General features: G+C 41.4%; 1 protein-coding gene across 1 annotated transcript; it reads right to left on the bottom strand.

The window, feature by feature from the left end:
• Nucleotides 1–5,603: 5,603 nt before the first annotated feature.
• On the bottom strand, nucleotides 5,604–7,123 carry Aptx (aprataxin). The gene is made up of 3 exons (XM_065216428.1): nucleotides 6,497–7,123; nucleotides 6,206–6,431; nucleotides 5,604–6,145 (listed from the first exon to the last, which is right to left on the bottom strand). Exons 1-3 carry the CDS (start codon nucleotides 6,659–6,661, stop codon nucleotides 5,979–5,981), a joined length of 558 nt encoding a protein of 185 aa, XP_065072500.1. The 5' UTR covers nucleotides 6,662–7,123; the 3' UTR covers nucleotides 5,604–5,978.
• Between the last annotated feature and the right edge of the window lie 6,866 nt (nucleotides 7,124–13,989).

Below are 13,989 nucleotides of genomic sequence, written 5' to 3'. Positions count from 1 at the left end.
TAGCCTATTGGTCCCAAGCAAATCGACTAACGTACCCCATTCTAGTATAAATTCCAGCACTACACTATGTTTGTTTTGATTTGCTATGAAAGTTTGACAGATAAAATGAGGGGTTAGTGAATTTTCCTATGTTTCGAGGGGTGAATCGATTAGCTTGGGACCGAATATAGTACCAGAGCTGAGCCAAAAAGATGAGCTCGTTTCTTCGGGACCTTCTGGTCTTAGAGTTACCTCTATGGTACTATGAAGTCTGCGATGGATGCGGTCGATGGCTTGGTTTTTTGCTTGAACTTGTTGTCATACTTGTCAATGGTTGCGAGCCTGGCGAAGTAGGTACCGAGTTCATCAGCTACCGTTTCCGAATCGGAAACCGTGGAACCATTAACCTGGACGTGAAGTGGTGTAGTGCGTTGTTTCCCACTAAGGGCGTTGATTCGCTGTCAGAGATCGGCCGAGAATTGCGATAGGCCAGTGACAAGGCCTATACCAACAGCAGCGTTTGACAGTAGGCAGCATGTCCCGGGCTCAAACCATTTATTTTGCTGTGCTGGGCCCGCTGTCACTGTATAACATGTTGCCTACGCGCCTGCCACTGGGCTGGTTCATCCTTTCCAGGAAATCCATCCAGCTGGATCGCTTGACATCACGGATTTCTTGTCGGCATTGGTTATGTAGTTCATGGTTGTGACAAAGGGCCTCCTCTCAGTCGCTTTACACGTCGAAGTGCCTTGCGCCGGGCTTTGACTGCCTTGCGCCGGGCTTTGACTGCCTTCTTCGTATCTTCATTCCACCAGCGGAGGGCTTTTCTCCCTGGTACGCTGCTGGTCTTGGGGATGGTGGCCGTTGCTGCTTCGTATATAGCGTCCGAGAGGTCCTCGATACTGTCCGGGTTCCGGCGCTGTCCGCTCATCAAACTCCAAATATCACAGCCAAGATTGTTCGTAGCATATATTCGCTTTGGCCATCGCTGGAGAAAGCCATCCGTTCGGGTCGAAAAGCCTTGACGATTCCGAAAGAAGCTGACACTTGGTGACACCTGCCTCATACGGAAGTCAGACCTTGAATGTAAGGACATCCTCATCAGGTAGCCATTGTCCGCCAAGTATGTTGACTATACGTTTCGTTCTCCGTTGAGTTCCCTAATAAAATAGTTATGGTTATTTAGCTTAACGACGTGTTCTGGGTATAATCCAAACCATTTGTGGAATGGTTCAATCATTTGGGTTATCATTCGTTTATGGTACTTTTTTATTAGGGTTGCAGCGGCATCGCTTCTACACCAATTTCGGAAACACCTTCAAGCAATTCAGGTTTAAATATTACAAGTATTAGACGAAATACGCGTCTATGTCAAAGATAAGCAAATAAGGCAGTGGAATTAAATGGAAACTACTAATCCTTCCCTCTTTCTTTATATCTACTGGTATTCCACTAATACGCCTGTGGTGGCAAGATGGAAAGACCCCACTTTCGGTAGAAACGATATTTCTTCTCAATTGAACGTTGCTTAGAGAATTGAGCAAATGGGAGAACTAGCAAGTAGGGTATTAAAGTATGCCATCGATGATAAATAAATCATTAGTACTTTGAAGACAACCGAGACCAGTCTTGTTAAAATTATTCCGAAGAACGTCTGCCTTTATCAGTTTATCTGTCCAGTTCAACGCCCACATTCATCAGGAAACATACAAACACCTCAGTTCAGGTTTGTCAATCGCCCATTTTCACAAGTGAAAACTGGCGCTCTCTAAAATTTCGATGATTTGTTGACGTAGCGTACTCGCTTCTTCCAAACTGTTTGCACCTGTCATCGAATCGTCCACATACCTATCCTTGATGATCCGATTAGCTGCTTCCAGATGATGCCTTCGTATTCTTTCGCCACATGCACAATTGCTTCCATCGCTATGGGTACGCTGGACATGCAGTACCGTATGTCACCGGTCAGTAGTCGATAATATCTGATAGCATCGTTATCACTGAATCGTCAAACTACTCTCAGGTAGTTGATGTCCCGCCAGTTAACTAGTACCTGTCTTATTACATCGGCAACAAAGACTACGTTCGGAAACGGAAATGGACAACCAACAAGTCTGGCTTGATCCAAAATCTAGTTAAGGGAAGAAGGGCGAGATCCGCCAAAGACCACTCGCAATTTAGTCGTGAGATTGTCATCCTTTAAGACTGCGTGGGATGCGTTCCATGTGACCTAGTTTGATATACTCTCGTGCCTCTTGAACTATTCATCCCGTTCAAATCTTCGTTCCATTGGCGTTGACGAGAGCTCTGTAACTCTTTACTCCTATGGAGAAATCTCATATGTAACTGTCAGTCTATGTGTGAAACATGGCGGACTTTTTCTTATTCTCTCACGCCAACGCAAAACCCCATAAGGAACTGTCAAAATGTGTATAAAGAAATGTCACTTCGGGACTGGTGTCAAGGTGAATTGAACAGAAACGACGTACAGAAGCAAGAAATCGGATTCACCGATTTATTGCTTCTTCTCGTTGGAAGGTAGCCGTACCTCAAAACGATCATTTTCGCTTCGCTGATGGGTTGCCTCGACTCGAAGTATTCCACCACTCGTTGTTCTTCAGGGGTGAATGAACCGCCGTTCGCAGCTCTTCGGACTCCCAGAACATCCGAAGTGTATTGTCGACATTGACTTCACTGCAGAGACTGATAGCTAGTTGTTCGCTGTTTGTCTTGTCACCCAGTCTGCCGGAAATGATCCGCCGAAAGCCGGCTTCGGAGCCACGGATTGATTGTTGATATCCATGACTTATCCATCACGAATCACCGAAAGGAATACGTCAGCACCCAGAATCACATAGATGGGTCCTGATTTGGGATGAAAGAGAGGATCTGCTAGGTTTAAATTATACAAACACCTCAGCTGAGCTTGCCTAGCTCCAAGCGCGGCATGGGCGCTGTTAGCCGTCCAAAGATGTAAGCATCAGTACGTAGAATCACCGGCTCACTAAATCGCGACGAGATAAAGAGTGACGACTAGTCTCGCATTTCGCTGTGAAATTGCCAGTTGCATCGGAAAATCTTGGCTGATAAGTATCACTTGCGATGCGACCCCGAATCGATGAGTGCACGAGCTTCGTGGAGCTATCCGTTTTCGCCCCTGATTCTCACCACTGCTGTTGGTAGCATGGTAATCGACACCATCAAAAATACGCTGACACTTGTGAAGTGACAATTGTCACCTCGGGTGAGGTGACTCTCCGTGCAAATCAAATGGAGAGTCACCTCACCCGAGGTGACAATTGTCACTTTACCATCACTTCACTGTCACCTCACCTCACACGCCGCGTAGAATAGGCATAATTCTTAAAACTTCACCAAAAAATTCAGCAAAATTCAGAGAACTTCAGGTGCGTCCAATTAACCTTACAATAATAGCAAGAACTTTGCAGATGTTCCAAGAACAAAGTACAGAAAGCTTCAAAGAAGTTACTAGTCCCAAGAACGTCAGAAAAACTGGGGGGAACTTAAATGAAATTCCAAGAAGTTTTGGAAAATTTTGAGAACTTTATGTTAGTTCCATTAACAATAGAAAAATTACGAGAACTTTCAGGAAGATCTGAGAAGTTCATGGAAATTCCGAAAACATCAAGATCGTCAGAACGTTCAGGACGACATAGAAGTTTTAAGATCTTTGGGGTAGGTTCCGATAGCTTCAGGGCAATTCCATAGATTTCACGAAAGTTTCGAGAACTTTAGTGAAGATCCAAGAGCTTCAGAGCAGTTCTATTAAATTCAGGAAACTTGCTGCACTTCAGGAGCTTCCACTGCAAAAGCTTCAGTTGAGTTTAAGTTAAGGGGTAGTTTCATGATTATCAGGAAAATCAAGGGAATTTCAAGAAAATTCCGAAAACTTCAGGGAAGTTCCGAGAACTTCAGTTGAATTTTGAATTCTTTCGGGCAGTTATATTAAGATGTTCCAAAAATGAATGCAAGTTTAGAGAACATTTCAAGCGTAACATTTGAAAACGGCACAAAAGTTGTAAGGCCCTTTACACGCGAATCGAAGTACGCCCACGCAAACCATCTACATCATCGGTGTAGAGTCTAGCCGCCACCCTGCTCAACAGTCTTACCGTTTCACTTGCTTGTCCAAACACCAACTCTCATGACTCATGCCTGACCGTCGATGTTGACAACGATCTTTCAGGGAAGTTTAAAGTAGACATACTCAGAGGGAGAGATAGGTGGAGAAAACAAAATACAATTCGGCAGCAGGAATTTGTTCCTAAATTATCTTGCAACCCTTGCTAGAAGCTAGCATTTCAAATTACTTTTATTTTTGATTCGATTTACGTGCAAAATAATAATTGATTGCATCGCAATATTTTGCACATTTCTTGGTGCCATTCATTAACCAACGAAGATCAATTAATCAATAGAGTTAGAATATTGTTTTTGGTTCCAAAAACTAGTTGAATTTGAGAAGCACACAAAACATAAAGGTGATTGAATTTCTGTTCGATTGCAATACTCTCAAATTTATTCTAGTAAGAATAAGAAATCCTCGGAAAAATCTAATTGGAATGTTCGATTGGCTTAGATTTTGACAGTTCATTTGACTCAAAACATTCTCTCCGCCCATCTCTTCCTCTGAGTATTTCTAGTTTAAAGGTATTGAAGAATAATTTATTAGTCTTTTTGATTCGGCTTCCAATCTTAAAAAAAAAGTTTTTACAATTTTCTCATCGCCAACGTTTCGATCCAGGGATTTGGATTTTCATCAGGACTAGTTTAAGTTTAAGATCGGAATGCGTGATGATGTTAAACGTAGATACGAAGAGAAAATAAGTGCAATTAATTCGATAGATCCATATTCCATTAAGACGAACGCGGTGGATATTCCGTCAACGGCTACTACCGGCCATGTAGTTCAATACTTAATTAACCACCGATCACCATTTAGCGGAACCCCAGTCAATAGCAGAAACAGTTTAGAAGCCTACACAAAATTTGAATCGGGATATGTTAGTTCCATGGAAGGACATTTTATAAGTTAATGTTTCGTAAAATATGGGCGTATTAACCACTGCAACAACTGTAAACCTTGTTAGGAACAACGATACTCTTGGTCCTGCTTAACACTATTAGCGAATTCGTATATTGTCGTCACCCGACAATATACGAATTCGCTATTAGTGTTTAGCAGGACCAAGAGTATCGAAATCTATCTTTTTGTCAGTGCGAACCTCAACCTGAGCTAGGTTTTAAAAACAAACGAGCAAGCTGACGCTTGTCAGAAACCAAGCAGACCCAATCTTGATACCCGATCCAGGTTGGAACTGAATAATAAACGAATTCGCTATATGTATTCGCAAAAACTATAAGTGATTTTTACTATAATACAAAATATTGTGCAGATTTACACCTACTTGTTGTACAGTGTCTCTTTGTGTAAAATGTAATTGATGGAACACGTTCACAGTAGCCCACCTTACGACGTCAAAATTAGTCGTTGGTCAACAGACCGACGTACGTCTGTTTCCATTTCATCCAAAACAAAAACCTTTAAAAAGCCTTCCTCGCTGCTGAAGAGTTCTTGTCCTTCTTCGCGTTCCAGTCTAGCTTTTTTTTTTTTTTTGACTAGCAGTGTTTTCGATTTCGATTTATCTGCCTCTGGAGGATTCCACGCTGCCCGCACGCCATTTTCTTTCGTTCCATTTGTGAAGCAACCGAAAACCGAAACTCATGTAATACCGAGAACCGATATTATATAAAAAACAAACCAAATAGTGTTATTCTGCTATATTTGAGGGGCTTTAACTCCCGGATAGTTATAGCCTCGATCAAAGCAGATACATTAAACCAGCGAGAAATTATCCCCGTGCTGAATCGACTATAACCACGTGTTGATCTCAGCCTCGAATTCCTCGTACAGTTAAAAAAATAATACCACGCAATATCAGTTCTCATGTTATAAAAATTTCGTAATCACGTTTCGCTTATGAAAACGATTCAAGATGACCTTCCAGGTGCTTCTTCAGTGCGGGCATGGTCGTGAATTTCCTATCGCATCGATGGCATGCCAGTGGCGTTTTCAGTAGATTATCGATGTACTGCTCCGGACGATGTTCGATTTGACCTCGCTCTTCCAGTTCAGCTAGAATGCCTACAAATCATAAGAATAATTAACAAACCGCGCAACTTAATTAACGAACCTTACGCTTACATTCGAATGGCATGAAGAAGCTCGTATGGAAACTGTTCCAGTGCAGCTTGTGCTTCAATCGGTCGGAAACGAAATCCTTGGAAATTACATGCAGATGCAACCGGTGCATGCTGGGCTTCATGTGGAAGCCTATTTTGAAATCGTCCGCTTGACCCCGGCTTAGTTCGATAGCATTCGTTCCGAGCAGGTGCATTTCCTCCAGCAGTGGAATATCTTTGCGGGTTAGCTAGGAAAAATGGGGGGAAATTACGTTAGATTTCGTTTTTTTTTTCTGAGAAAGGACCATCTTACCTGATAAACGGTGTCGATGTCGTTCCAGGGAAGCACCAGAAAGTGATGACGTGACTTGGGGTATTTGTCGCGCATAATAACGGCCAAATCGCTCCGGATGATATGATTGGAAGCGTTTTTCATATCACGGATGAGACTGAAGGACCAGGAACCGCGGCCATCCATTTTTTGAACCGTAGATTTTTCAGATTTATTCAACCGGTGTTTATTTTCGGTCTTCTCGATCGATCGACGGACGATGCTTCGGAAGGTTTTATTCGAGTAGCCTACTTTCTCCGTATATCCCCTTACGCGACAATTGAATCTAACTAATACACATCTAATGGGTAGTTTTGAAATACCGTGTAATTTTGGTGAATTTGAGTGAACGGAGCAACAATAGAAAAAGGCAAATCAGCATTTGTAAACAAAAGGTTTGTAAGCCCTTTCCTCGCAAAGTGTAGGTCGTTCATGCAAACCAATAGCAGAATCAGGTAGGGAAAACTTTTCCCTAACCGATGATGCTGTTGGTTTGTGTGGGCGGCCTACCCTGTGCGAGGAAAGGGCTTACAAACCTTTTGTTTACAAATGCTGATGGGCTCTTTTCCATAGTAGCTCCATTTTGGTTCGTTTACTGATGCGTTTACTCAATCCGAGACTCGATCACAAACACTTGCACGCTATTTTAAAACTGCCCATCAGTCGATCAAAACTGTTCACGGTCATTGCATCTAACTCATGTTTGAGTTCCGTTCACACAAATGTACACTCTACACGGTAAGAAAAAAGTCCCAAAAGTAAATTCTTTTCACTCATCTCGATACTGTACACTATACCAAAACATCATCCTCTGTTCAAATGAAACCTCAGACTATTCAAATCGAAATTACCATATTTAAAAAATACCATGAACGATAATCCAAATGAGCTATTCCACAAATGGTTTGGATGATACTCTGAACACGTCGTTAAACAAAATAACATACCAATTTTATTTGGACTACAGGATGAACTTTAATACGAGAAGCGAACAGGCCTGAAATACATAATGCCACAAACGAAGTGACAGACGACTTACTGGTGAAGAAATCCATTAAAATAATGTGGTTCACTGTAATAGAATTTTCTTGGAAGCTTGTGCCATCCTCCACCAGATGGGTTAGTTTTTTTGTTTTGATTTGAACATAGTTGATTTTGTGTACAATGATTCTTTGACAGAGTGCAAAGAGTGTATCATTTTGTCATTTTTTTTTATGCATTTCAGTTTTGAGTAGAGTGAAAGAGATAGAACCAAAACATTCTAATACATTTGGTGAAAATGCTAGAACAATTCAGCAGTAGTGTTGCCATGTGGTACAATCCAGTAGTAGTGGTGTTGCCATGTGGTACACTGAAAAATTGAAATAGCAGGTTAGTCACCAAAGTTTTCGAGCCGCTCCGTCTGTCACTTCGTTTGTGATAATGCTCGCTGTAGAATGATTGTTATCCCAAATTGAAATGCATATGGTATTGCTTCAGCCCCATAATGCAAATCATCCAAAACGATGATGTAAATAATTCTATCGAACGTATTTTGCTGATCTGAGCTGACAAAAGAGGTTGAAACATAGTCATTAGAGTGATGCAAAATTTTTAATTTTCGCTCCACAGTACTTAAACGATTCCAAATCGGATTCTGACTAACCTCTCAAGGTTTGAACCCATTTGGTGAGAAACTGAGATGGCACAAACCATTTGAAGTTTGTATGGGAATTACTGTGGTAAAACCACGATTTTTGTTCATGTCTATCTAATAATTCACCATATCGATCTGCTTCAAAAGCTTCCAACTGTACTTGTAGGAAATTTTTCCAGCTACAACTTTGTTGAAGACCACTTTCTGATTAAATGCAAGGATGGTTCAATGGTTCAATGCGCTGATGTCTTATGATCATGCTCAATCAACTGCTCAGCAGGCAACATCTGTGTTTCTGGGGCATTGAATAGGACATAAAAATCATGGCTACTATGTCACACTGCAAAATACAGTGTTGCCTACAGAGCAGCTGCTTGATCATGTCATAAGTTTACCAATCTCTTAAATAATTAATAACTTTTTCATGTCTCGTTTTACATAGAAACGAGCTTCAGCAAAGTTGTAGCTGAGAAAATTTTCTATAAGAATGGCTATCGAATTGTTTCGCAGCTCAATATGGAAAAAGACTAGAAGGCAATGAACAAAAAGTTGATATTTCCTATAGTAATTTACATGTAAACTTCAAATAGCTTGTGCGAAGTCTGTTTCCAACCAAATGAATTGTAACTTTGGGTGGCTAATCAGGACCCGATTTAAAACCATTAAGCACTGTGGAGCGAAAAAGTCAAATTTTGCATCAGTCTATTAGTCATCGCCTCGCCATCAGAGGTGGTACGAACATAGGTAAACCGAAGATCGATATAGATATGGAGGAAGTTTCTACTGACAAACGATTTTTGTATCCATGATGGAATGGCTGTTCATGGCTATTCAATATGTAAATGTAAACAATCTAATTATAAACCTAATTTAAAGCATTTGCAAGTCATCCTAGTGCATGCTGCATGTTTTAAGCTAATTTTCAAATAAACATCCTTTAGTTGGATGACAGGAGACAAACAAGTCAAAAGTAGGGGAAAGAAGAAAACGCAACGTATGATTGCTTCCGGTAAGCCCACGAGATTGTTCCACCACGAAATTGAAATACATACCCACTATTGGATGTGCGATCTTGCCTGCATTCTACCCAGTCTGCATCTGCATATCCTTGAAGTCCTGACTTGTTTTTACGAGTACTGAGCAGTGCTGCAAAATCTCGACAATACACGGTGATTTCACAGACAAACAGACATAACTCTCGCAAGTTGTTCATCGAACAAACATTTAAGGGACAATTTAAAAGTATCGTAGTTGGTAGTACCAACCGGTGGAAACTAACGATTTACAATTGGCTCTCTACTTGACTAGCCTATTGGTTCCAAGCAAATCGATTTACGTACCCCATTCTAGTACTACACTATGTTTGTTTTGATTCGCTATGAAAGTTTGACGGATAAAATGAGGGGTTCGTGGATTTTTGTATGTTTCGAGGGGTGCATCGATTAGCTTTGGGACCGAAGAGAGTACCAGAGCTGAGCCAAACAGTTGAGCACGTTCCTTTGGGACCTTCTAGTCTTAGAGTTACCTCTATGGTAGTACCAACAATCAATACGAAACTAACGATTTTAAATTGGCTCACCACTTTAGTAGCCTATTGGTCCCAAGCAAACGATTAACGTACCCTATTCTAGTTGAAATTCTATTACTACACTATGTTTGTTTTGATTCGCTATGAAAGTTTGACAGATAACATCAGGGGTACTGAGTGAGCCAAAAATAATAATGATTTTCTTCGGTACTACACAGCAAAAAAAGTTGTTGAATATTACATCGAAACTGCTGCAACCAGGTCAATCCATCGGTTGTGTAAAATCACATTGTACGATGTACATCGATTTTTCGAACAAAATTACATCCATTGATGTAATATTGTATCTGCGTTTTGCTATTACATGATTATTTCATGCATCAGCTTGAATTACGTTGATCGATATTACATTTTTTTTGCTGTGTACCATAGAGGTAGTACCGCCACCTGTGGCGCGCATAGTCAATTCTCTTCCGTTTGACATTTACACACTACCGCCATCTGTTCAGTGTAGTGTGCCCACCACAGTGTACTCAAAAGATGGCGGTAATGTATTAGCGACGATGTTTTACAGTGAGAAATATCTAATGTGTTATGTCTGTTTGTCTGTGGTGATATTGAAAATTCTGCTTTGGTCATTCATTTGAGCTAACAGTCACAGAACAGTCAACGCAAACCATGTCAATTGTCAATGGCAATGCTGTCAGTGACGAACATATGTATATTTTTATACTAACTAAATTTGTAACGAAATTAAATGACTTGATCAACACTATTACATGGAGCCGTTAATGTGAACAAGCCTCTACGTCCTGAACTGCTTGGATAACAATAATGTAACACAGAATGTACGAAATTACACTTTTTCATTGGCGAAAAAATGAATGAGATTTTGACGAAGGTTTTTTGAGGATCAAGTCTGTCAGCGGCTATGTGACGAACAATTTTGTCAATATCGCACGAAAGTCTGTCAATGACAATGACAAATCTCAGCACTGGTACTGAGACGTAGCTTTAGGTCGCAAGCTCCTTTTAGATACTGATTGATCCTTTTTAGCTCAATCCAGTCGCTCTTAGTAGGTTTGGTGATCTTCCGGCTCATGATGGATAACGAAGCAGCAATATCTGGCCGTGTGTTGACTGCAATGTATAATAGCTGGCCCACCAGTTTTTGATACTGAAAATTGTCCGGTAGCAATTCTTCTTCTGTCTCTTGTTTTCCATATCCTGGATGGTTTTTTTCTTTCCTAGATTTGTTTTCCGTCGATCTTGTTTTCCGTGCTGAGCACCAATGCTACCGACGCCAGGGAGGCAGCTCCCACACCTGGACCCTCTACCTATCGATCCATCAACTCATGAACTGGGGACCGACGGCTTTACTTCCCTTCAGAGATGTTATGCCTCAGAACATCCCGGCGGCGCCGACTGGAATTGAACCCAGGCCTGCTGCCCTTACCACTACACCACCGCTGCCGCTTATATCCAATGGAATCGCTGAAACTGTAGCTTGAATAAGTCCAGATGTCTTTTGGCTTATGTGAAAATCTCCAGCTTCACCACGTTCAACTTCAATCCCGAGATATTTTCGTACATCGCCTAATAGTACGTTCAGACTACAGAGTTATAACATGTTACAACGGTTGTCGAATAGTTGCAACACAGAAACCACCCTCAAGATAGCGCTATAACATGTTATAACTCTGTAGTCTGAACTAGAGTCGGTGTATAATGAGTCACGCCAAGAGTGAAGCCAAGTCTACCTATCGAACCGTCAAACCGGCTACCTATCGGGCAAAGTAAATAAACATTACGATGCTATGAAAGGTCCACGAAAGGTATTGCAATAAAATATAAAATATTATCGAAGAAATGAGCATAAACACGCAGTGAGCTTTAAATTGTCATGGGATACGTTCGGTAATGATCAGTAATGAGAATTTCTACTATTTTTTGTTAAGATAGTTTGACAAAATCACTGATATAATGATTTACTACAGCCGCATTTTTTTTCTCTCGCTAGAAGTCATTTGAAGTTGTTGTAGAAGTCCTCTGTTGCCAAGTGAAAAGAATGGGGATCTTTCGAAAACCGTGATGCGAGTTCAACTGTTTTTCTCTTGGCGTGACTCATTATACACCGACTCTAGTCTGAACAAGGCATAAACTGCTGATTTCAAAATTTCTTGAATGCGCGCATGCTAAAGCAGTGATTATTCGTCCATCTTCACTAGTAACGATGAGATCATCTACATATACTAAGACATAGTACAAATGTACAAACATGGGTCTGCATCATATAGCTTGAATCCGTTCGCCTCCAGTATACCTAGTATGCAATAGATGATTCCACGATCGAGCCGCTTGCTTAAGACCATAGAGACTTTTCTTCAAACGGCATACCTTGCTTTCTTGTCCATTAACTGCCAAACCTGGAAGCTGCCTCATAAAAACCTCCTCATTAAGGGTGCCTTGTAGGAATGCCGTTTTCACATCGTATTGCTTCACAACCATTCCTCGTTTTGCTGCTACTGACATTAGGGTCCTAAAAGTGGTTTGACGCGGCACGGGAGCAAATACTTCATCATAGTTTGTTCCGTATCGCTGACCGAATCCCTGAGCTACCAACCGTGCTTTGAATCTGGAAAAGTTGCCTGCCGCATCTTGTTTCAGCTTGTAAACCCATTTGCAACCAACTGCACATCTTCCCGGGGGTAAGTCAATTAAATCCCACGTGTCGTTAGACTCAATTGCTTCCTACTCTTGCAACATGGCCTTCTGACATTGCACGCTTTCTGCGCTTGCCAATGCTTCTTTAAGTTTTTTTGGTTCTTGCGCTTGCGCCTCTGCTGTACACACATACCGCCACGGGTAATCCTTATCGATCATCTGGTACTAGCTATATCCTCGTTGGCGTGCGAACTAGCTTCATGTCCTGTATCATCTTAACGCAGTTCGACTTCTGGATCATCCCAAATTTCATCATCGGATTCGTCCTCATCGGTTTTACAGGTACCAAGATCAACAGGATCGTCCTTCGGATGGTTCGTGAATGAGACGACGACCACTTCATCAACATTACGCTGCATTATAGATCCTATTGTCCTGCAAGGTGGGCGATTCTGCAGGTAATTCACCGTTGAAACAGCTTCTCCCCAGTAACTATTATCCAAACCAGCATCAATGAGCATACATCTGGCCATTTACACGAGGTAACGTTTTTACGCTCCACCACAACGTTCAGCTGAGGAGATTACAGCACTGTTAGTTGTCCAATTAGGCGCTTCCGTGTTAGGAAAGTTTTGAATTCTTTCCACCTGGATCAGATCACAAAACTTTCGGTTTTCTTCCAAATTGTGTTTTGGCCATTTCAACGAATTCTTCTAGAATCTCCATGATGAGTTTCTGGTAGGGAACATAAGATTTGAAGTTTGGGTTGTGTCGTTTGACGTGTAAACGATCAAATTTGAACGTTTACACGTCAAACGACACAACCCAAACGTCAAATCATATGTTCCCTACCAAAAACTCAGCCAGATTGTGGCGGCCATAAGCGCTCGTAAAATGCTGGATAGTCATCCGTGAATGTCAGGAGGTACCTTCTGCGTCCAACGGTTGCTGTTCACAGTGGTCCAAAAATGTCTGTGTGAACCAAATCACTTCTGTTGACTTACTTTCAAACAAACTTCACACAAATCTTCACACTTTCAATTCTTCATTTGGATTCCGGTCACTAGTTTTCCCAACTTCAGAACAGCATCACAATCTCTGTGGCCTAGTCTTCGCTGCCACACATGAACGCAATCAACAGGAGACGTCGCCAAAGCAGCCTTTTCGTCATATTGTCGCAACACCATATTGTCGTAACACCAAAATTTCTGATGTATACACCATGTTACGTTGCTTAAATACAACTAAATCATAATGTTTTCTAATGTTTGACATCAGGCATACATTTGATTTCGATGCTGATGTAGACATCAAAATCAAACGTTGGGCTAATGTAAATTTCTATTCGGGAGGTTCCCAGAAAGCTCAGCCACATTTCCAGCTCGATGAATCTTCGCTCCATGTTTGTCGAACGTGATCTAGAAATTCTTCTATACCAAACGCCAATTGACTGACAGTAAGTATTATTTCATGTCCGAAACAAACAGACGGCATCTAGAGTAATCAAATGACGATTGCCTTCACCGTTTATCACGAACATTTTACCGGTACCACGACCTTTGGATCTTGATCTCATCCCGTTGGCCACCCAGACGTTTTCCTGGATACTTCCGCCCAACTCTTGAAACACTTCACGATATGGCACGT

This window comes from Ochlerotatus camptorhynchus, unplaced genomic scaffold (assembly GCF_037179485.1).
Source record: "Ochlerotatus camptorhynchus isolate MF236.1 unplaced genomic scaffold, CSIRO-AGI_Acam_v1.1 ptg000063l, whole genome shotgun sequence".
NCBI classification, from domain to species: domain Eukaryota; kingdom Metazoa; phylum Arthropoda; class Insecta; order Diptera; family Culicidae; genus Ochlerotatus; species Ochlerotatus camptorhynchus.
This window is presented reverse-complemented; position numbering and strand designations above follow the sequence as displayed.